This window comes from Hyla sarda, chromosome 1, assembly GCF_029499605.1.
Source record: "Hyla sarda isolate aHylSar1 chromosome 1, aHylSar1.hap1, whole genome shotgun sequence".
Classification (NCBI taxonomy): domain Eukaryota; kingdom Metazoa; phylum Chordata; class Amphibia; order Anura; family Hylidae; genus Hyla; species Hyla sarda.
Genome location: NC_079189.1, coordinates 234,126,853 through 234,152,199, shown reverse-complemented (window position 1 = coordinate 234,152,199; position 25,347 = coordinate 234,126,853). Strand labels below are relative to the sequence as shown.

The 25,347-nt window shown below is 43.2% G+C and overlaps 1 protein-coding gene across 5 annotated transcripts in view; it reads right to left on the bottom strand.

Moving 5' to 3' along the window:
- The window catches only part of PAQR3 (progestin and adipoQ receptor family member 3), a 75,740-nt gene that overhangs the window by 38,259 nt on the left and 12,134 nt on the right, over positions 1-25,347 (bottom strand). For 2 of the 5 annotated variants that reach the window (XR_008891906.1, XR_008891907.1), the window contains exons 4-8: positions 20,945-21,100; positions 16,888-17,085; positions 16,705-16,795; positions 15,697-15,840; positions 6,759-6,875 (exon numbers count right to left, since the gene is read on the bottom strand). Coding sequence is in view for 3 of the 5 variants with exons in the window: in XM_056568955.1 (XP_056424930.1) it covers positions 15,698-15,840; positions 16,705-16,795; positions 16,888-17,085; positions 20,945-21,100 (588 nt within the window). In the remaining 2 variants the exon portion in view is untranslated. Of the gene's footprint in view, positions 1-5,429; positions 6,876-15,696; positions 15,841-16,704; positions 16,796-16,887; positions 17,086-20,944; positions 21,101-25,347 lie in introns of those variants that run through there. The other 3 variants (XM_056568956.1, XM_056568955.1, XM_056568954.1) reach the window with 3 other exon arrangements.

The following is a 25,347-nucleotide window of genomic DNA, read 5'->3' as shown; positions in this document are numbered from 1 at the left end:
GTTTACGGAGTGCACTTTACAGTCAAACTAACATGTTATCTTTATTCTGTGGTTTAATACGGTTACAATAATACTTTTTGAAAGACGTATTGTAAAAAATGGCATAACACTATTTTATTTTAAAATAAATATGCATAAAATCGAACTATTCTGACCACTATAACTTTTTTACCTTTCTGTTATGGGCCTTGGTGAGGGCTTATTTTTGCACCATAATCAGTACAGTGGTCCCTCAAGTTACAGTAATTAATTAATTCCAGGAAGACCATTGCATGGTAAAATCATAACTTTATGAAAACCTGGTAATTGGTTCTGAAGCCATCAAAAGGTCAGCCAAAAATAGAAAAGTGTGGATTAAAGAAAAATAAGTAGGTAAGTAACACGAAGCAAGTCCTTACATACCGTATATACTCGAGTATAAGCCGAACCGAATATAAGACGAGGCCCCCAATTTCACCGCAAAAACCCGTGAAAAGTTATTGACTCGAATATAAGCCTAGGGTGGGAAATACATCATCCCCCATGTCATCATCCCCCCCCCTGTCATTATTCAGACCCCCGTCATTAACACCCCCGTCATCTCCCTCGTCATCATCATCACCGCCTGTAAATCCCTTCATCAGTGGTCTTCAACCTGCGGACCTCCAGATGTTTCAAAACTACAACTTCCAGCATGCCCGGACAGCCATCGGCTGTCCGGGCATGCTGGGAGTTGTAGTTTTGAAACATCTGGAGGTCCGCAGGTTGAAGACCACTGCAGCCTTCGTCATCATCTAGACCCCCCCCCCCCCCCCCTTTAGTTTTCTACTCACCTCCACTCGGTGGGAAGGAAGGGTGAGCTGGTCTAGGCCATTTATGCTGCAGGGACCATCCGGTTGTGAAGGACTAGTGACGTTGCCTTGACGACGACGCACAGGGACGTTCATGCGCAGTGACATCACGGACGTCTGCTGCGCACAGACGTCCCTGTGCGTCGTCGTCAAGGCAACGTCACTAGTCCGGGGCCGGAGCGGAGAAGAGGGCCTCCCAGTAAAGATGGAAAGCCCGGAACGACTAACCCTCCCCACCGGACGGTCCCTGCAGCATAGATGCTGGGAGTTGTAGTTTTGCAACATCTGGAGGTCCGCAGGGTGAAGACCACTGGATTGACAGGCGGAGAGTTCACTCGAGTATAAGCCGAGGAGGGCGTTTTCAGCACGAAAAATCGTGCTGAAAAAAACTCGGCTTATACTTGAGTATATACGGTATATTATATATTTTTATTGTCTGTCTGTAGCGGTCTCGCCATACAATGCTACACTGCACTGTCTGTAGCATTGTATGGAGAGAATGGGTGCATGTTAAAATGGTCCAGAAAAGACCATTGTATGTTGAAAATATTGTATGTTGAGGCCATTGTAGTTTATACTGGTTCAGTGCTTACTTAGATGAGCGTTTTTGATTGATTTGTATAAATTTTACTGATAATGTGACCAAAAATCAGCAATCCAGGCACGATCTCAGATGTCAGTCATTGACTGAGAACTGACTGTTGATAGCAGCTGTCACTCTCGGTCTGTGAAGCAAGCTCGTGAGCTTGCTTCATAACTACACGACATACATTTTCATCACGGTGTGCCAAGACATGGGAAGCCAAGATGAAAATATACATCATAGGTCATTAAGGGGTCAAAAAGCCTCTATTTTAAAAACATAACATTTAGATTCTATAGGTACAGTTTCCATGCAGGCCAGTAAACTTCAGTTTATTATGGAGGGGGAAAGTAGAATTACTATAAAACCAGTTCTAGCACTGTGGAGTTATGAATGCTGCCTCTATAGTCCTGAAGTGGACTATTTTCCAATATGATGATTACAGCACTCTCTAATCAAGTGTGGGTGCACAGATAGGGTCCCAATCCATCTTTATTGATATAAAGGAATAACCAGGCACTCCACTTGTGGTGAAAGAACGAAACAATTTTAATTGCAATCCAAATCAAAGTAATATCAGACCTACATAAAACAATACAAAAAATGATCTTGTGTACATAGTCCTTGGATGTAATCTATCTTACACTAATATACATAGACAAACAAAATAATACCACTGTTGGTGGTCAAGATATATAGTCCATTGATACCATATGGTTATATTAGTAATCCACGGAAGTGGATATATTTCAGATCTCAATAAGGTAAGTATAATGTATAAAATATCTCGAAATTATTAACTATGTATCAAGTAAATCAATGAAAATCAGTGAGAATGAGTGATCGCAATGATCAGAACAAAAAAAGAGATATCCAGAAAACAATGGTCAAATAAACATATGAATATATTGCAGACTTCTACATGGTAAGTAATCCCAAAAACAGATGAATACATTGTAGCCATTTACATAGCGAATAATCAAATAACCCAATAAAATATACCAATAGGTCTGACTACAGAGGAGCGGATGACGGCGAAATACCGGATTGCTGCGGAGGTAAGATAACAGTCAAATACAGTGTGAGGAGTATTGCAGGGATCAGTGTTAGGGAAGTTTATATGGTGAGCCTGTAAACCAATTCTGGTTCACAGACCTAGAAAGTACTATAGATTACATCCAAGGACTATGTACACTAGATCATTTTTTTGAATTGTTTTATGTAGGTTTGATTTGACAGTTACTTTAATTTGAAAGCTACTTTAACCCCTTCAGGACCAAGCCCATTTTGGCCTTAAGGACCAGAGCGTTTTTTGCACATCTGACCACTGTCACTTTAAACATTAATAACTCTGGAATGCTTTTAGTTATCATTCTGATTCCGAGATTGTTTTTTCGTGACATATTCTACTTTAACATGGTGGTAAATTTTTGTGGTAACTTGCATCCTTTCCTTGTGAAAAATCCTAAAATTTGAAGAAAAATTTGAAAATTTAGCATTTTTTTAACTTTGAAGCTCTCTGCTTGTAAGGAAAATGTATATTACAAATAAAAAAAATTTTTATTCACATATACAATATGTCTACTTTATGTTTGCATCATAAAAGTGACGAGTTTTTACTTTTGGAAGACATCAGAGGGCTTCAAAGTTCCGCAGCAATTTTCCAATTTTTCACAAAATTTTCAAACTCACTATTTTTCAGGGACCAGTTCAGGTTTGAAGTGGATTTGAAGGGTCTTCATATTAGAAATACCCCACAAAAGACCCCATTATAAAAACTGCACCCCCAAAGTATTCAAAATGACATTCAGTCAGCGTTTTAACCCTTTAGTTGTTTCACAGGAAAAGAAGCAAAGTGAAGGAGAAAATTCACAATTTCCATTTTTTACACTCGCATGTTCTTGTAGACCCAATTTTTGATTTTTTACAAGGGGTAAAAGGAGAAAATTTTTACTTGTATTTGTAGCCCAATTTCTCTTGAGTAAGCACATACCTCATATATATATATATGTAAAGTGTTCGGCGGGAGCAGTAGAGGGCTCAGAAGGGAAAGAGCGATAAGGGGATTTTTGGAGAGTACGTTTTTCTGAAATGGTTTTTGGGGGGCATGTTGCATTAAGGAAGCCCCTATGGTGCCAGAACAGCAAAAAACCCTCACATGGCATACCATTTTGGAAACTAGACCCCTTGAGGAACATAACAAGGAATAAAGTGAGCCTTAATACCCCACAGGTGTTTCACCACTTTTGCATATGTAAAAAAAAAATTTTTTTTTTTCACTAAAATGTGTGTTTCCTCCCAAATTTCACATTTTTGCAAGGGTTAATAGCAGAAAATACCCCCAAAAATTTGTAACCCCATCTCTTCTGAGTATGGAGGTACCCCATAAGTTGACCTGAAGTGCACTATGGGCGAACTACAATGCTCAGAAGAGAAGGAGTCATATTTGGCTTTTTGAGAGCAAATTTTGCTCGGGGAGCATGTCGCATTTAGGAAGCCCCTAAGGTGCCAGAACAGCAAAAAAAACAAAAAACACATGGCATACCATTTTGGAAACTAGACCCCTTGAGGAACGTAACAAGGGGTACAGTGAGCATTTGCCCACACTGGTGTCTGACAGATCTTTGGAACAGTGGGCTGTACAAGTTTTCATTTTCACGGACCACTGTTCCAAAGATCTGTCAGACACCTGTGGGGTATAAATTCTCACTGCAGCCCTCATTACATTCCGTGAGGGGTGTCGTTTCCGAAATGGGGTCACATGTGTTTTTTTTTTTGTTTTTTTTGCATTTGTCAAAACCGCTGTAACAATCAGCCACCCCTGTGCAAATCACCTCAAATGTACATGTTGCGCTCTCCCTTCTGGGCCTTGTTGTGCGCCCCCAGAGCACTTTGCGCCCACATATGGGGTATCTCCGTAGTCGGGAGAAATTGCGTTACAAATTTTGGGGGGCGTTTTTCCCTTTTACCTCTTGTGAAAATGTAAAGTATAGGGCAACATCAGCATGTTAGTGTAAAAAATTAAATTTTTTTACACTAACATTCTGGTGTAGACCCCAACATTTCCTTTTCATGAAGGGTTAAAGAAGAAAAAGCCCCCCAAACCTTGTAACGCAATTTCTCCCGAGTACAGCGATACCCCATATGTGGCCCTAAACTGTTGCCTTGAAATACGACAGGGCTCCAAAGTGAGAGCGCTATGTGCATTTGAGGCCTAAATTAGGGATTTGCATAGGGGTGGACATAGGGGTATTTTACGCCAGTGATTCCCAAACAGGGTGCCTCCAGCTGTTGCAAAACTCCCAACATGCGTGGACAGTCAACGGCTGTCCGGCAATACTGGGAGTTGTTGTTTTTCAACAGCTGGAGGCTCTGCTTTGGAAACAGTGGTGTACCGGACGTTCTTATTGGGGGAGGGGGGCTGTGTAGGGGTATGTGTATATGTAGCGTTTTTAACTTTTTATTTTATTTTGTGTTGGTGTAGTGTAGTGTAGTGTAGTGTTTTCAGGGTACAGTCACATGGGCGGGGGATTACAGCGAGTTTCCCAGCGCAAAATTTGCATCTCAAACTTGCAGCGAGAAACCCACTGAAAAAGCCTCGCCCATGTGAATGTACCCTGTGCAAAACCACAACTCCCAGCATGCATGGTCTGTTAGTGCATGCTGGGAGTTATAGTTTTGCAACAGCTGGAGGCACACAGGTTAGGAAACACTGAGTTATAAACAGACAATGTTTCCCAACCAGTGTGTCTCCAGTTGTTGCAAAACTACAACTCCCAGCATGCCCAGACAGCTGAAGGGCATGCAGGGAGTTGTAGTTTCGGCAATATCTGAAGGGCCAGATGTTGCTGAACTAAAACTCCCAGCATGCCTGGACAGTCAGTGCATACTGGGAGTTGTAGTTTTGAAACAGCTGGAAGAGCACAGATTGGAGACCATTATACAATGGTCTCCAAACTGGGGCCCTCCAGATGTTGCAAAACTACAACTCCCAGCATGCCCAGACAGCCAAAGGCTGTCTAGGCATGCTGGGAGTTGTAGTTTTCAGACTCCTAGAAGCAGCAGTGAAGATCTTCACTGCTGCCTCTGAGGACCATATACTTACCTGCCGGTCCCGTCGCTGCTCGTCCACGTGGCCGGTCCTGCCGCTGCTCCTCGGTCCCGCCGCTGCTCCAGGTAAGGCCGCCGATCCCCTCGGTTTCCCCCCTATGCCGCAGGTCCCCGCGAGCCCCTGCAGCCATCGTCCCCCGTTCTGCCCGACTTCCAGGGGCGGGCAGTGCGGGGGATCTGAACTTTCACCCCAGATCACTGCGATTGGTCCACAGGGACCAATCACAGTGATCGCTGACCAGGACCATCAATGGATGGTCCTGGGGGGTGAAGCAGAAGTTGTCCCCTGCTGGAAACAGCGGGACTTCTGCCAGTTAACCCGTGCGATGCTGCGCATCGCCGGGTTAACTGAATGTCATTTATTAACGTCGGGATGCGCGAACGCACTGCACAACCCGGCGTTTATATATGACATTCTGCGGGAAGGGGTTAATTTGGATTGCAAGTGGAGTTCCAAGTTATTTTTTTTTTATGGGTATTATTTTCCAGTTCAGAGGTTTGTTCAGTGTGTAAAATGTGTAAGATATGTACTGTAATTATTCTGGAAAAACTTGTCACAATGTCTATTTCCAGCAATTACATAGCACTAAGATGCTGCAACATTGTGCATATTCCCAATAATTTAGTCTAAACAAAACATAAAACTGCATTTCAGGATGTTCAGTTCGCAAATGCTTTGACTAAGCCCCTTTCATTTTTCCTATAAGGAACACCATTAGATTTAGGTAACGTTACTAAATAAGGCTACAGAACACATTCTCTGCTACTGTACTACACAGAAAAATCTTTGGGCAAATTTTTTTTATAAAAAACAAAATTCTTAATTTAATTACACTATTAAATAAAGGACGCATCTAATATTTTTAAAAAGATAAAAGTAATCCAAACATTAACTGTCCTGTACTAAAGTGTATGATTTTGCTTATTGATGAATCTCTAAAGAACATATTGTATTTAGTAGGACAGAACATGAGAGATTAAGAGATTACATGTCGATTTGGCACCCAATATGTGTGTGTATTTGTCTATATACACACACAAGCATGTATACACTATCAAAAGGTTATTTTTTTTACATCTTAATAAATACCCTTCATTGTGTACAGTTATGGAATGTTTACATTACCACCTTTAGAAAACCATAAGGTTATTATAACTCAGAAAAATGTGTCCATTCCATAAGTCAAGTAAAAACTGAAAGCATTATTGTAGTTCCATGCCCAGTGTTTTCTCACCAGCTTTTAGCACAGGTAATATTTCTCAAGCTTCATATTCTACTCAGTGCAGGTTAGAATGATTTCCAACTTTCTAGGAGCAAACCTCCTGTAATCTGAGAGTTTTCTGGGTTTGTCCTAGGAAAAAAGAAAAGAAAAGATAAATGAATAAGTATACCAGCATCCATATTCAACAATTCTTCCATCAGGCAGAAAAGAAAAGACTCTGGAGTTTCACTGAAAGATAACAGTGATGTTAAAGAATAAGTCTCATGTAGCATTTTTTTTTCTTCTTTATAATGCCCAGGCTGCCTGCAAATAAAACAATTAGGACTCACCTGTCGCCGCTCCCCTGGTATCTCGCTCTGCTCCTCCGCCATCTTCTTCCTGGTCTCGCCTTGGTCAGCGCCTCATGCCAGCCGCAGCGATGTCCCGCATTGAGCCTAGACGACCAATGCAGTGGCTCAATGCATCACACTGCTGTTCAGCCTATCGCTGACTGAGATAGGACATCGCTACAACCAGGAATTTGCTGAGAGGCATTGTAACGCACTGACCATGGCTGGACCAGGAAGATGGTGGGGGAGGAGCGGACAGTTATACCGGGTGAGCATTGGCAGGTGAGTCCTCTATATTGTTTTATTTGCTGACAGCCTGGGCATTATGAAGAAAAATAATGCTAAAAGAGATATCTGCTTTAAAGTATATTTCAGTATTGCTTTTAGACTGTAAATTTAATGCTGGGATTCCATCAGGGGAGGAGGTTCTGTTAGGAGCCTGGGCTGAACAACAGAGCATGCAGTGCTAGTTGGCTGGTAAAATGCAGGACACCATGAACAAACCTGACAAACCCCAATAACCCCTCAAAGGGGTATTCCGGGCCCTAAGACATCTTATCCCTTATCCAAAGGATAGAGGATAAAATGCTGGATTTCTGGGGTCCCGCCACTGGGGACCCCGCAATCTTTCATGCAGCACCCCGCTATCAGCAGCCTCCGGAACGAACATTGCTCCGGGTCTGATTAATCACGATCACGGGGCCGGAGTACCGTGACGTCACGGCTCCGCGCCCCCTCCCATAGGCTTGCATTGAGGGGGCGAAGCGTGATGTCACACGGGGGCGGATGTCTTAGGACCTTTGAGGACCAATACAATTAGGCCTGTACGCCCCTTAAAGACCAGGCCTGTTATTTCAAAATCGGGGATGTATGACTTTATTACAAAATAACTCTGGTAATGTTTTGCCAATCACGGTAATTCTGACAGTTTTTTGTCACAAGTTGCACTTCATGTACATAGTTAAAGTAAGCCAATATCATTTGTAGTTTTTTTTTCAATGCAAAAAAAAATCATAAAAAAAAAAAAAAACACATGATTTTTTGCTATTTTAAACACTAATAGGTTGCAAATATTTATACTTACTGAGCAAATAGTTTATGAAACTTATACTTTCAGATGTCGACTTCATTTTGACAGCAATTTTTTTAAATTACATATTTTAATGAATCAGAAGCCTAACAATTTTACTTGAAATTTTGAAAATTTAAAAAGTACACCTATTTCTGTGCTATGGAAGGTTTGCGGAAACTTAGAGGTGGTAGAACATAAAGGTGGTAGGAACCCCCCCCCCCAAATGACCACATTTTAAAAACTAGACCCCTCAAGGTATTCACTAGGGGATATAGTGAGTATTTTAACACCATAGTTTTTTGGTAGGAATTATTACAAAGTCAGTGTTAAAAATACGAAATTAGCTTTTTTCACAAATGCTTTATTTGTGGGACATATTTTTTGTACATCACTTCTGATATTGAAACAAATACACCTTACATATTTTATTGAACTTCTTGTCCCGTGTTTGGAAATACCCCCGCTTAGGCTATGTTCCTTGGACATGTGGCGGGACCCAGAAGGAGAGCAGCGCCATTTGGCTTTCAGGGCATCATTTTAGGCCGAATGGATTATAGGCCGCACTTCATGCCTGCGTAGGGTTTTATCTGCCAGAAACATACAGAACCCCAACAAGTGACCCCATTTTGGAAACTACACCCCAAAAAGTATTCATCTAGACCAAAGTGAGTACTTGGAGTCCTTTTTATGTGGCTAGAATGATCACAAAGTCAGTAAAATAAAAAATAAAAAATTCTTTGCTTTTTTTCTCTCCCACAAATGCATCATTTGTGGGACATATTTTGTGTATATTGCATCTAAAAAAGGAGGAAATGCACCCTATATTTTTTTAACTGCTCTTCCCGTGTTTGAAAATACCCCTGATTAGGCCATATTTCGTTCCTTGGCCGCAAGGCAGGACCCAAAAGTAGAGTGCCATCTGGCTTTCAGGGCATAATTTTAGGCTGAAAGGATTATAGGTCTGCAAAGGGTTTAGCTGCCAGAACCATACAGAACCCCCACAAGTGACCCCATTTTGTAAACTACACCCCTAAAGTATTTTGCCTAGACCAAAAATGAGTACTTTGAGTCTTTTTGTGGCTGTAATGGTTACAGTGTCAGTGGGGGGAAAACATTTTTCCCACAAATTCATCATTTGCGGGACATATTTTTTGTACATTGCATCTGAAAAGGAGGACATGCGCCCCATATTTTATTACGGTGTCTGTCCAAATTATGGCAATACCACCACTTAGGCCATATTTGGTTGCTTTGCTACATGGTGGGACCAAGAATGAAAGGAATCCCATTTGGATTCCAACGTATGAATATTCATTAGCCAGCGGTGCTGCAGGCCGGGCGGCGGTTACGTCACAGCTGCCAGTTGAAGGCAGTAACCCCGCCCGTGCCAGTTAGCAGCTAATTTGAATATACCGAAAACCAGCTATAATGAGCTAACGGCGCAGCGGATCCAGGCAAGGTAGGACTCAAAATGTTCAGTGTCTCCCGCACTATCCACAGGTACCCGTGGATAGTGCAGGACAAAACATATGGCAGTTTTCCTTTAAGCAGTCATCTAGTGCCAACACCTGGGGAGGTCCTGAGACCCCTCCCCCCATGTCAATTCAGACCGATCTGCAGCGATTACGGGTCATATGGGTCTCCGGTGACCCAGAAAATAAAGGGGATCGGGGCTGTCAAAGACACCCACGATCCCCCTGAAAGGATAGGAGTGAGGTGGCAGGGGTGCCACCCCTCCTATCCCTGCTATTGGTCAGAAGCGACCGACCAATAGCAGACTGGGGGCCGTTAAAGTTCAGTTCCCCCACTCACGGTAGTCCAGGCAGAGCAGGGGAACTGTGCTGGGAGCAGCGCCGGAGGTCTCTTACCGGCGGCAATGATCCTCTGTGTGCGGTGGCTGTGGTGGCGATCCTGCTACTGCCAGGTAAGTTGTTGCTTGGCAACATCTGGAGGGCCACAGTTTACAGTGGTTTCTAAGCTGTAGCCCTCCAGATGTTGCAAATCTACAACTCCCAGCATGCCCAGACAGCTGTTTGGGAATGCTGGGATTTGTAGTTTTGCAAGATTTAAAAGGGGTACAGTTTGGAGATCACTGTGCAGTGGTCTATAAACTGTGGCCCTCTAGATGTTGCCAAACTACAACTCCCAGAATCTCCACACATCAGTTTGCTGTCTGGGCACGCTTGGATTTGTAGTTTTGCAACATCTGGAGGGCCACAGTTTGGAGATCACTGTGCAGTGGTCTCTAAACCATGGCCCTTCTAAATCTTGCAAAACTACAATTCCCAGCATGCACGAATAGCAAACTGCTGTCTGGGCATGTTGAGAGTTGTAGTTCCGTGTCTCCAGCTGTTGCATAACTACAACTATGCTGGGAGTTGTAGTTTTGCAACAGCTGGAGGCACACTGGTTGGAAAATGCTGAGTTAAGTAACAGAACCTAACTCAAAGTTTTCCAACCAATGTGCCTCCAGCTGTTGCAAAACTACAACTCCCAGCATGTACTGATCGCCAGAGCGCATGCTGGGAGGTGTAGTTACAGTACAACTCCCAACATGCACGGTCTGTCAGTGAATGGTGGGAGTTGTAGTCTTGCAACAGTTGGATGTTTGCCCCCCACCCCATGTTAATGTACACAGGGTACATTCATACGGGCGGGGGTTTACAGTGAGTTTACTGCTTCAAGTTTGAGCTGCAGCAGCTCAAGCTCCTAGAGGGAAACTCACCTTAAATCCCTGCCCATGTGAATGTACCCTAAAAAACACTACACTAACACAAAATAAAGGGGAAAACACTACATATACACACACGTACACTGTCCCCCCCCCCTTCCCCCCCAATAAAAATGAAAAAAAAACGTCTCGTACGACAGTGTTTCCAAAACTAAGCCTCCAGCTGTTGCAAACCAACAACTCCCAGCATTTCCGGACAGCCATTGACTGTTCAGGCATCCTGGGAGTTTAGCATCAGCTGGAGGCACCCTGTTTGGGAACCACTGGCGTAGAAAATTTTTGCTAGCGGAGGCAATTGTAACGCTTGCATCCGAGTCCACCCCTATGCAAATCCCTAATTTAGGCCTCAAATGTGCATGGTGCTCTCTCACTTCGGAGCCCTGTCGTATTTCAATGAAACCGTTCAGGGCCACATATGGGGTATTTTGTTACAAATGTGGCAATTGCAGAAGTGAGAGTGCAAATGTACATTTGAGGCCTAAATTGGTGATTTGCACAGGGGTGGCTGATTTTTCAGCGGTTCTGACAAACGCAAAAAAATAAATACCCATGTGTGACCCCATTAAGGAAACTACACCCATCACGGAACGTAACAAGGGGTATAGTGAGCCTTAACACCCCACAGGTGTTTGATGAATTTTCGTAAAAGTTGGATGGGAAAAGAAAAAAAAAAAATTGTAACTCCATGGAGTATGGAAATACCCCATATGTGGATGTAAAGTGCTCTGCGGGAGCACTAAAATGCTCAGAAGGAGCGCCATTGGGCTTTTGGAGAGAAAATGTGTCCGAAATTGAAGGCCACGTGTGTTTACAAAACCCCCATGGTGCCAGAACAATGGATCCCCCCCCCCCAGTGACCCCATTTTGGAAACTACACCCCTCACATAATGTAATAAGGGGTACCGTGAGCATTTACGCCCCACAGGTGTCTGGCATATTTTTTGGAACAGTGGTCCATGAAAATGAAAAATGTAATCTGTCAAACGCCAGTGGGATGTAAATACTCACTGCACCCCTTATTAAATTCTGTGAGGGGTGCAGTTTCCAAAATGGGGTCACATGTGGGGGGGTCCACTTAGAGCTGGGCGGTATGACCAAAAATGTGTATCACAGTAATTTTGTATTTTTATTTTATTTTAATTTGCTTTATTGAAAAGTAAACAACGTCAGACCACAGGCCCATTAAAGTGAACACATTGTACATCCATATTACCCAGGTTAAGGGTCATGAAACCTAGTACAAGTGAACAGAATGTAAACGACAGAATATTCCATCTTACATCACAAAGTATATTGCTGAGATACAAGAAATATCACCCAACTGAGGTGAAAGTAACTGGAAACATAAGGCGAACGGTCGCCTAAAACAGTAACCGTGAACCATACTGTGAGGTATGTATATACCGCCGCGTTCCAAAGAGGTATGAAGTCAAACAGAGATTGTCACTTACTTTGATACGTGGGTTGACTAAGAACTGACAAATGCAGACACAGAGAGAAACAGAGGCTAGAGGTTGCAACAGGCAGCACGTAAAACATCAGAGGGCCACTACAGGGTCCTAGAAGAGGACACAGAGTACGAACATTGGGTTAAGGGAGAGGAATTTACCTGGACATTTCCTATTCTTATATACTACATGTGAGAAAGGTAGTGTAGCATTAACAAGAGCCTTCCATTGAGTTAAGGTAGGAGTGCCGGGGTCAATTCATTTGAGGGCAATAGCCTTCCTGGCCATGAACAAGGTTTCCCGCAAAAGTGTGCGTATGTGATGTGTCCATATCTCTTCATCCAGGATACCAAAAAGGCAAATCAAAGGATCAAGAGATAGGGGAGGCTGAGCAAGAGTGGCCAAAAGGTGAAGCACTTCGCGCCAAAATGACACTATATAAGGGCACGCCCATATCAGGTGCCAGAAGTCTGCCCTGGCAGCACCACAACGATGAAAAGCATCGGATTCAGAACGACCCATTCTATGTAGCCTAAGAGGGATAATATAACTATAATGTATACTGTTCAATTGGATCAATTTATTATTAGCTGCCTGGGACACAAGCATGTGGGAGGAGAAAATGTCCTCCCAATCATCCTTAGTCAAATTAGGGATATGGGATTCCCAGTGCCGGACCACCGGCACTGAGGAGCGGGTTAAGGCCTGAATAAGGTGCGTGTACAGGATGGATATATTCCCTTGGCGGCCCGCCAAACCTTCATGGCTAATTTGTGAAGGTGGAGATAAGCTCTACCACCAAGGGTAGGGCTATCCAACAGCATCCTAAGGGTCGGTGCCGGGACAAACCTAGCCAGAGACTGTTCCAAGTCCGGCACCACATCCCCAAAGATCCAATGCCTAATATATCGGAGTTGGCCCGCCAAATAATACAGATAGAAATCAGGGAGTGACATACCCGCCTCTAACTTGGGGTGTTGTAACGTAGATAGGCAAATTTTAGGTCTATTGGGGCCCCAAATGAATAGAGAGAGGAGTGAGTGAATAGAGTCAAAAAAGTATCTAGGAACAGGCACGTATTTTTGTAGGTTATGGCGGTTCCACGGTATTTAACAGTATTTTCCACCTCCCCAATCATGTGACCCGTGGGCGCTGCTTCTCTAAACCCCCCCTCCCGTTTTGTCAGCCCAGCGCTGCGCTGTCCCCCACATCGGGGAACTAATCATATGTCACCTCGTCCTCATGTGAGTTGCGGGCCGCCGGCGCTGGAAATCTGTACTGTAATACATATTGCCCGGGCTGCAAAAATAAACCCAAAAAAATAAAACTTTAACTCAACTTCCCACGCTGCTCCGGTAACGGCCTAACGCTGGGGATGGGAACGTCACAGAGCAGTCAGCCTATCATCGGTCGGTGATAGGCTGAGCGCACTGTCAAGTAAGAAGCCGGCCGGCTCCTTAAGATGAGCGCACTGTCATGTAAGAAGCCGGCCGGCTTCTTACATGACAGTGCGCTCAGCCTATCACCGACCAAGGCGGGACATCGCTGCCACGGGTGATAGGCTGACGGCTCACGTAGAAAGGTGAGTTAAAGTTTATTTTGTTTATTTTTGCAGACCAGGCACAAGGAATTTGCAATACAGTACAGATTTCCAGCACCGGCAGCCCGCAACTAACAGGAGGACAAGGTGACATATGATTAGTTCCCCGATGTGGGGGACAGCGCAGCGCTGGGCTGATAAACTGGGGGTATGAACCGGTATACCGCCCAGCACTAGGTCCACTGTTCTGGCACCACGGGGGCTTTGTAAACACACATGGCCCCCGACTTCCATTCCAAACAAATTCTCTCTCCAAAAGCTCAGTGGCGCTCCTCCTCTTCTGAGCATTATAGTTCGCCCGCAGAGCACTTTATATCCACATATGGGGTATTTCCATACTCAGAAGAAATGGTGCAGAAATGCAGTATGAATGGGGCCTTTGTAAAAATAAATATTTAAAGGGGTACTCCGGCGCTCAGACATCTTATCCCCTATCCAAAGGATAGGGGATTAGATTCCTGATCGCGGGGGTCCCGCCGCTGGGGACCCCCGTGATCTTGCACACCGCACACCGTCTATAATTAGTCCCCGGAGTGTGTTCGCTCCGGGTCTGATTACTGTCCATCACGGGGCCGGAGCGTTGTGACGCCAGGCTCTGCCCCCCTCAATGCAAGCCTATGGGAGGGGGCGTGATAACTGTCACACCCCCTCCCATAGGCTTGCATTGAGGGGCGGAGCGTGATGTCACACGGGGGCAGAGGTGTGACATCACACGTCGCCGGCCCTGTGGTCGCCGGTAATCAGACCCGGAGCGAACATGCTCTGGGGACTGATTTTAAACGGGGTGCGGCATGCAAGATCACGGGGGTCCCCAGCGACGGGACCCCCCTATCAGACATCTTAACCCCTATCCTTTGGATAGGGTATAAGATGTATAAGCACCGGAGTACCCCTTTAATAAGGGTAGGGTTACACGGGACGCACCCGCAGTATATATATCACACTGCGGATGTCCCGTCGGCAGTCACAAGAGTGAGCGCACTGCTGCGGCTGGGTAGCTCAGTGTGTCCTCTCATGACTGCTGGCAGGAAATCCGCTGCTATTAGTGGACACACAGAGCTACCCAGCCACAGCAGGGAGTTCACTATTGCGCCGGCGATGCATCCGCAGCATGTAATACGCTGCAGATGCGCTCCGTGGGACGCCACAAATTATGTATGTATATTTTATTTAATTTAGTAAATGTATTTTTATTTTTCTCACGTCCTGACTGCATTTACCAGTAAGCAGCACTCCACAATCGTTGCGGGGTGCTGCTGTAGAGAGACCGAGGGAGCCCCCTCCCTCTGTCAAACTCCTTACAGTGCGGCCGCTTGCGGCTGTAAGGGTTAAACTGCCGGGACCGGGGATCACACACAGCAACCCACGATCGCGTCGCAGGGTGCTGAAGGGAGACAGAGGGAACCCCCTCCCTCTGTCCAACCACATACAGCCTGTGGTCGCTTCCGACCGCAGCTGTAAGGGTTAAAACTGCCGGGACCGAAGTTTACTTCTGTTGCGTCAGTGCGGCAGGGTCCCATCTGTGTGTTACAGCCGAGTCCCTGCCGCGATCTTGTGGGTACACTCGGCAGTACCCACAAGATCAATGGACGTGTATACTCATTCAGGTGCAGGAACGTGCATCCCCCCTGGACGTGTATACACGTCCATGGTCGTTAAGCTGTTAAAGTCAATGGAGGAAGGTGGAAAGGGACAGAAGACTAACTATAAATGCCATTACTTGAACAGAAATAAAGCTGTTATTGGGACAATTCCAGTGAACTCCCCTACCTCACAGATGATCCTCATGTGTAGGGCATGGTTGGCTATGTCTGTACTGCATGAGGTACACTGTGGATTGGTGCCACCAATACAACATTACCACTGCTAGAATGTGCCACAGCTGATGACTGGAACCAAGGTAGTTTAGTTGTCCTATAAAATATAACAAATGTCATTAAAAACTTTGCAGCTTTACAGTTTAGTGCAAAAAATCTATGGCTCAGATTTATCAATCTGCAGAAAACTGTCTTGCAACCAATCACAGCTCAGCTTTCAGTTTACCAAAACTTGTTAAGATATGAAAGCTGAGCTGAAATTGTATTCTATGGGAAAAAACTGACAGTTTTGATAAATCTGGGCCATAAGTTCTACAAAGCTGTATTGTTAATATTCGAATAGTGGAAAAAAATAAATAAATGATTCTAGCATCCACAGAAAGAATGGACTTGTCTATCCTGTCTGCAGATTCCGCTCGAAAATGCACTGCCGTCCATGAGACGGCGCATTTCTGAGTGGTCCTAGCACCCGCAGGATTATTCAAATGTTTGGAATGTCCACCCGTGTTTACAGAGCGATATTTTCAGTCCCATTTACACAACAGAATTTCCACTCAGTTTTATATTTTGCAGAATCCAATTGAAATCAATGGAGGCTTGAAAACTTGTGTTCTGAGAAGCTTTGCTTAATGGAATTTTTGTGAAATTGGGGAAATTGAGCTGTGTGAACATACCCTTAATCACTAACCAATTCCTTTTATGCACAACAATATACGGTTAGTTCCACACAAAAGGTAATACAACTACTGTTTTTTATACTCATACCATGGCAAATGTTCTGGCTCAATAGGCCGTGTATTGATCCAAACTAACAGCATCTAAATGTGTTAGGTGACAAACTTAGCCAGGTACAGGGACTATTACTTAATATTATAGACGATTATGTTCAGGGCAAAGTAATGTGACTTACAACAAAAAAATATTTAAAAAAAAGGGTTTATAATATTTTTATATCTTCTACCTGGAAAATATCTCTCTGGAACTTTAGAAATATAAAACAGGAAAGCAGATGCCGCTATCAGGTACATGACAATGACACGTGGAGCAAACTCCTAGAAAAGAAGAAACATACAGACAGTAAATATAATTTGTTCATAACGCTTCTGACATACAACAGAAGATATACTTGCCAATAAGTACCTACCTGGACAATAGAAGCCTCAATACCTCCATTGAGCCAAATCCAGTGGACAGTAGGAATAATTCCATAACCAGACACAGAACAAAATATAACAGAGCGCAGTCTGTGCCACTGTTGTGTGAGGTAGCTAGGGTGTATCTGAGCAAAGAACACGGCCAAGATCATGGCCAGCACTGTAATTAAATATACCTGACGCCAGTACTGCAAAAGAAGAAAAGAAGGGAACATTCATCAGATCAAACCTGACTCCAGAAAAGTAAAATAAAGTGTGTTGCATAGCCCCGCTAAAGTGAAGCTGGTCATGTGACGTTCATTGATACAAATGAAAATAAAGTCCTGAAACACAGCACCCAGAATCAAATTATTTTGTTAATAAAATGTTCTTTCTTACGCAAAAGTAGCAAAAAACATTAAATATTTCAAACGCACAGTATAGGTTGTGAAATATATCTTAAAAATCAATGATGGAAATGGTTCAATACCTTATTACTGTATTGCATTAAAAAATACTCAAGGCACAAAACCAAAATAAAATACAATATCTATGGAAAAAATAAATAAGCATTCATGCAATGTTACTCGGAAAGGCACAGCAATACCTTGAGCCAGTTCTTAGCTGCATCCTGAGCTTTAATTTTGCCAAGTCCATGTCCCACACATTCATGCTTTGTGCAGCAACAGGGAATTTGGGGGTTGGCACTGTTATATAGGGCACTGAAGCTGGTGCAGCTATTGGAAATGCCAATTTATGTACTTTTTTGTGTGTGTGGGGGGGGGGGGGGGCGCACTAATATATATATATATTTTTATTTTATATTTTTTTTATTTAATAGTTTGTTTTAAAAACAAACCATATATTATATTTTGTTTTGGTCCCGGTTCTCGGCAGCGTAGAATAGCATGGCAGGTGGGTGATGCTCCTATACTCCTCCTCCCTGGATAACACATGCACTGCTAAACAGGGAGGAGGAGATCCTAGAACAGCCTGCTGTGCTCTTGGCCGCCCATCTATACATGCACCCAACGGGAGCGCAGCATAGATGACCTAAGGGCGGAAGTTAGCCCCCAGCAGGCATCAATGATGTCACGCCTGCTGGGGAAGTCTGCTTGGTAAGTGAGCAGACTACCAGGTAGACAAAGAGACATTTATAAAAGGTAGTAAAAAGCAATAGGCAGGGACCAATAAAAAAAATAAAAACCTGGTGGGAGCTACTCTTTAAGGCCCACTTTACATAAATGCGGCGTCCATTGTCAGTTCCCATCCGGTGCTGCACCGGAGGGAAACTGAAACCAGAACCGATCTCATTCATTTGAATGGGATCGTTCACAATCATCCGGCATCTCAGTTTAGACGCCGGTTGATTGGACTCGCCGGACCGGCACAGACAGGGGAACGCATCTTGCTGCGTTCCCCCGTCCATGTCGCATACCTGTTCGGCGGCTTCAGATGTCGGACCCTGTGTTATTCTATGGAGCGCCGGAGGCATCGCCGTACAGAACTGAAAGAATCGGCTTTAGCCTCCGGCGCTTCATCTCGGCTGATAGTGGGAGTGATTTTGGGAGGGATCACTGTACAGAAAGTACAGTAGATGTTTGGAGGACTGGTTCAATGAATACTACACAAACAGGGTACCTCCTACTGTTGCAAAACTAGAACTCCCTGCAGCTCCCAGTGGGCATGCTGGGAGTTCTAGTGATGGGGGCACCCTGTCTAATGCTAGAGGCACCCTGTTTTGAGCAATTACAGTTTTTTTTTTCAGGTTTTGTACCACTAGCCCACCAGGATTGACTATGCCTACCTTTCCCCAAAGCTTTATTTTCAGGGTAAGCATTGTCAGTCCTGGTGTGCTAGTCGTACAACAAAAACTGTAATTGCTCAAATTGATGGTTTTGACTGATGACAATTTATGCACTTTTTGAGCATCAGTCATGTCATCAGTTGTGAACAGTTTAGTAAAAAAAACTGAGCCTGACACAACTGCCATATGAAAACCTAGCCTAAGTTTTAGCAGTCAAAATGTTATCTACTCTAAATAAACTCAATTACTAAGCCTAAACAGACTTCCTTCACCTGCGTGATAAAAAAATAAAAATGGTGGATAAAAGTATTCCCTCTCCTTATTTATAATTATGTAAGAAAAAAATTTACAATGACAACAAAGAAAGTAAAACAGACTCCAGTTAGGTAATATAAAAGTAAAACAGTCATACGGCAAGGCAAGATACAGCAGAACAAAATACAGTCATGGCTGTAAATGCTGGCAACCCTGAAATTTTTAAAGAAAATTAAGTATTTCTCACAGAAAAAGGATTGCAGTAACATATGTTTTGCTATACGCATGTTTATTCCCTTTGGTGTGACATTATGTCCAATATGCTTTTTTTTTTTTACCTCCTTTTTTTTTAGTTTAGTTCCAATACACACAAACTCCAAAAATGGTCTGGACAAAATTATTGGCACCCCTAACTTAATATTTGGTTGCACAGCTTTTGGAAAAAATAACTGAAATCAGTGGCTTCCTATAACCATCAATAAGCTTCTTACACCTCTCAGCCGGAATGTTGGACCACTCTTCCTTTGCAAACTGCTCCAGGTCTCTCTTATTGGATGGGCGCCTTTTCCCAACAGCAATTTTAAGATCTCTCCACAGGTGTTCAATGGGATTTAGATCTGGACTCATTGCTGGCCACTTAAGAACTCTCCAGAACTTTGTTGCCATCCATTTCTGGGTGCTTTTTGATGTATGTTTGGGGTCATTGTCCTGCTGGAAGACCCAAGATCTCAGACACAAACCCAGCTTTCTGACACTGGGCTGTACAGTGCGACCCAAAATCAATTGGTAATCCTCAGATTTCATGATGCCTTGTACACATTCAAGGCACCCAGTGCCAGAGGCAGCAAAACAACCCCAAAACATCATTGAACCTCCACCATATTTCACTGTAGGTACTGTGCTCTTTTCTTTGTAGGCCTCATTCCGTTTTCGGTAAACAGTAGAATGATGTGCTTTACCAAAAACCTCTATCTTGGTCTCATCTGTCCACAAGACGTTTTCCCAGAAGGATTTTGGCAAAATGTAGTCTTGCTTTTTTTATGTCTCTGTGTCAGCAGTGGGGTCCTCCTTGGTCTCCTTCCATAGCATTTAATTTCTCCTTTTTATCTGCTTTCAGGTGTGATTTTTATATTGTCCACACCTGTTACTTGCCCCAGGTGAGTTTAAAGGAGCATCACATGCTTGAAACAATCTTATTTTTCCGCAATTTTGAAAGGGTGCCAATAATTTTGTCCAGCCCATTTTTGGAGTTTGGTGTGACATTATGTCAAATTTCCTTTTTTTCCTCCCTTTTTTGGTTTAGTTCCAATACACACAAAGGGAATAAACATGTGTATAGCAAAACATGTGTTACTGCAATCCTTTTCTTTGAGAAATACTTCATTTTCTTGAAATGACCATGACTGTAGTTCCCAGTGTTAAATAATGTACTATGCCATGTAAAAGTTGCACATCTTTAATCTGTACATCACTGTATATTAAAAAAGCAGCTTTGCCCTTAATACACCACACAATAAACTTGTTTCCCAACTTTGACAAGTGTAAGGATTACGTAAATGATGCCGCATACCGTATATAATCCATACACAATCCACTGACCCCCTCGATTCCCCAATTACAGAATATAGTTAATGAACCCCAAATGACTCTGTTGGCATTTGTCTTCCTGCCATAAAAGGCTCTTTTTGATGTAGTGCTGTGTAAGCTCTCATGATGCAGATGCAGTTGGCAAAGCATGTTCAAACAGGACACACAGAAGGCAGGAGTTCAAATGTCCCTTCACTCATTATTTTTAATATGGAAATTCACTCATGAAAATTATGTGGACTTCAGCTCCCAACAGTGCTCATTAGCAAGATAAATAAGACTCAAGGTCTGGAGAATACTAAATAAAACCTTGCCTCAGGCACTGGGAACCAATCTGATGGCTTCATTGATTTGAGCCAGGAAATGAATGGTTTCCTTCACTGATCAAGTATGAAAACTGAGAATGAATGATTACTTACATTGTTACAGTAAAAAGCATAAAATACCCCAGAGACATAGCAACCCAAGATGCCGATAGAAATGCCAGCGTAATCCAGTGCCATCCATCGCCGGCTGGTTTTCTCTGAACGGTGACAACAAAAGAGGTGATATCCCACGGAGCATAACATGCACACCTACAAAATAAAGATGTACATTGAATTCATACAGCAGGCCAAAACTACTAAAGCTTGATAAGCCTGGACGTACAATATTGCTTTTATACAAAAGGTTTGAAAAGTATTGCTTCACAGTCCTGAAACAAATATGTTATGTGCCAATCAAATGGAATATTCTGTAGTGCAAGATTACTAATACTAAGGAAAATCCTAGGACATGTACCTCACACTACACAAAAAGACTGTTACATTTGTTAATTTAAAAACCACGTATTAAAAGTTTTTTTTTCCTGGTTAGCGGATAAGTGTCTGATTGTGGAGATCCAACCTCTGAGATCTCGAGGTCAGGACTTCTGGAGCTCCCATCTGTGTAGAGAGGTAGCGAGAATACCAGACCACTGCTCCATTCACAGTCTATGAAAATTCCGAAGACAGCACTTCGCTATCACTGGCAGGTCCATACACAATGAATAGAGCAGCACATTGCGGCTTCATTGGGGCCCACCGCGATCTCCTGTGCTGGGCCCGGCTCGCTGGCCAGATAGCGCGTGTTGACCACCGCATTAAGTGGCGGCTGACACGCCCCCTCAATACAACTCTATGGCAGAGCCGGAGATTGCCAAAGGCAGCGCTTCGTCTCTGCCATAGAGTTGTATTGAGAGGGCGTGTCAGTCGCCGCTTAGTGCGGTGGTCAACCCGCCCCCTTCCTGCAAGCTGTCGGGGCCCCGTACAGGAGATCGTTGGGGGGCCCAGCGGTCCTTAGGATAGGGGATACGTTTGTCACCACTGGATATTTCCTTTAAGTCCCATTAATCCTAGGGTGCTGCACAAGAAAAAAGGGTTACATAACATGCAACAATAAAACAAGCTTGATGGATGACATTGTACAAAAGGAACGAGGACCCTGCCAGTGAGAACTAGCAATCTACAAAAAAAAAAAAGTGTAATTGAGACAACAGGTCAGGGTAGAAGCTACTCAAACACTAATGTAGTGCCAACAAAGTTTATGTTTTCTTTTTAAGAAATGGTTTTAAAAGGTTGCTTTTAAAGGGCACCTCTCATCAAAAAAACTTTTGATATATTATAGATTAATGTATACAGAATAACTTTCCAATAGCATGTTATTAAAAAAATATGCTTCTTTCTATTTAATTTTCCACTTTGAAAAAATGATCACTAGGGGTCTCCCTATCAGTCCTTTTGTTATAGATTTCAGACTCATGCTGGAGTCCTAAATCTCAGACTGCAGCCGGGACACAGACAAACTCAGCACTGCTCCCTGCCAGGAAGTTTGTCTGTGTCCCAGCTGCAATCTGAGATTTAGGACTCCAGCATGAGTCTGAAATCTATAAAAAAAGGACTGGTAGGGAGACCCCAATGGTCATTTTTTCAAAGTGGAAAATTAAATAGAAAGAAGCATATTTTTTAATAACATGCTATTGGAAAGTTATTCTGTATACATTAATCTATAATATAGCAAAAGTTTTTTTGATGAAAGGTACCCTTTAAAGATTTTAAAGGTGGAAGAGTGTATGGGGCTTGCATAGTAGAAAGAGGATGATGTGAGAAGACAAGAGAAGAGTAGAGAAAGTCTTCTGAAGACTGAATATTTTGGGAAGTTAGGTCCGAGGTGTATAAAGGGTACATAATTAATATTTTGAATGGTATTTGCTAAGCAAATGGGTGATTAGTGAAGGGAATGGAAGAGAGAAGTGGAGTGGCAGTAACTGGAAGAAGACTAACAAGGCATAAGAGATTAGGGTGGATTGGAGGGGCACAAGATTGTTAGAAGGGGGGCACACAGAACGATGTTGCAGTAGTGTAGATAGCTTCTTGGTTCACTCAAGATAAGCAGGTTATGGGAAAGTTTTCAAGTGCATGCGACAGGAAGAAGTGGTAAGAGCTTGGAAGTGAAAGCTATCCTGAAGCAATAAAACTTCTGTGGAAAGAGTAATTGTAATCACATATAAAAATCCCCCCAAAATTTGCAACCCAATTTCTCTCGAGTAAGGAAATACCTCATATGTGTATGTCAAGTGTTCGGTGGGCGCAGTAGAGGGCTGAGAAGGGAAGGAGCGACAATGGGATTTTGGAAAGTGAATTTTGCTGAAATGGTTTTTGGGGGGCATGTCACATTTAGGAAGCCCGTATGGTGCCAGAACAGCAAACAAAAAATACATGACATACTATTTTGGAAACTACACCCCTCAAGGCACGTAACAAGGGGTACAGTGAGCCTTAACACCCCACAGGTGTTTAACGACTTTTCGTTAAAGTCTGAAGTGTAAAGGAAGTTTTTTTTCCAAACTTTACCATTTTTTACACAGAGGGTAATGGGAGAAAATGCCCCCCAAAATTTGTAACTCCATCTCTTCTGTGCATGGAAATACCCCATATTAGGAGGTAAATGCTCTGCACGTGAACTACAATGCTCAGAAGAGGAGTCGTCACATTTGGCTTTTGGAAAGCAAATTTTGCCGAAATGGTTTTTGGTGGGCATGGCGCATTTAGGAAGCCCCTATGGTGCCAGAACAGCAAAAGCAAAAAAAAAACACATGGCATACTATTTTGGAACCTACTCCCCCCAAGAAACATAACAAGGGGTACAGTGAGCCTTACCACCCCACAGGTGTTTGACAAGTTTTCGTTAAACTCGGATGTGTGAATGGAAAAAAAAATTCTCACTAAAATGCATTTTTTTTCTCCAAATTTTACAAGGGGTAATAGGAGAAAATGCCCCCCAAAATTTGTTACCCCATTTCTTCAGAGTATGGAAATACCACATGTGTGGACGTCAAGTGCTCTGCTGGCGAACTACAATGCTCAGAAGAGAAGGAGCGCCATTGGGCTTTTGGTGAGAGAATTTGTCTGGAATTGAAGGCCATGTGCGTTTACAAAGCCCCCATGGTGCCAGAACAATGAACCCTCCCACATGTTACCCGATTTTGGAAACTACACCCATCACAGAATTTATTAAGGGGTGCAGTGAGTATTTACACCCCATTGGCATTTGACAGATCTTTGGAACAGTGAGCTATGCAAATGAAAAATAAAATAAAATTTTTACTCACTGTAAAAACTGTAAACCTGCCTGTGTGAATGTACCCTGTACTTTCACATGGGGGTACAAGCCTCCAGCTGTTTCAAAACTACAACTCCCAGCATGTACTGACAGACCGTGCATGCTGGGAGTTGTACTTTTGCAACAGCTGGAGGCACACTGGTTGGAAAACCTTCAGTTAGGTTCTGTTACCTAACTCAGTATTTTCCAACCAGTGTGCCTCCAGCTGTTGCAAAACTACAATTCCCAGCATGTACTGATTGCCGAAGGGCATGCTGGGAGATGTAGTTTTGCAAGATCTAGAGGGCCACAGTTTAGAGACCACTGCACAGTGATCTCCAAACTGTAGCCCTCCAGCTGTTGCCAAACTGCAAATCCCAGCATGCCCACACAGCAAACAGCTGTGTGGGCGGCTTTGCGTCGGTCTCAGGACCCCCTGGGCATTGTCATGGGATGCCTGCTTAATGATTTCAGCAGGCGGCGGGGACCAAAATTCCCACGGGCGTACAGGTAAACCCTTGGTCCTTAAGTACCAGGGTGTCATGGCGTAACCTGTAGGCCCGTGGTCCCTAAGTGGTTAATAAGTAGATGAAACATCAGTCACTAAATATATGATAAAATCTGGGCATATAAGTAGGACTACATAGGGCTTGGTTAACCAACACTTTGTTAACTAATTCTGGTGGCAAACAGAGCAACACCTATATGATCTCTAAAGGGAATGTCTCATCAGAAAATGGCCTATTTTAAATCCATCACTAGGCCTAAAACTAAGAATATATGTTCTGTTTTGTCTATTATGATAAGGAAGAGGCTGCAGGAAAGTCTTGTTTACAGCATTACAGTTTAAAAAAAAAAAAGGCATACATCTAAAGATTGTTAAAAATGAGTCAAGTAAGAAGGCTGCACCGTAATAAATAAACCATTCTCAATAATGTAATATTGAGAATGGTTTATAAGTATCATAATCTTCCATGGAGTGGACTCTGCAACCTAGAAGTTTGCCTCAGTTTTTAGTTTATGCACAAGGCTTTGAACCCAAATAGGGAAGAACTAGGTTTCTGGTCTTTTTCACATTTAATTTAATATTTGGTGAATTATGTCAACTTATGATTCATATGCTGCATATGGGTTGTCTGTCAACCTGTTAATGTTTTGCTTATTTCTGTACAGCTTCTCAAAAAGTCATCGACAGCCAAAATGT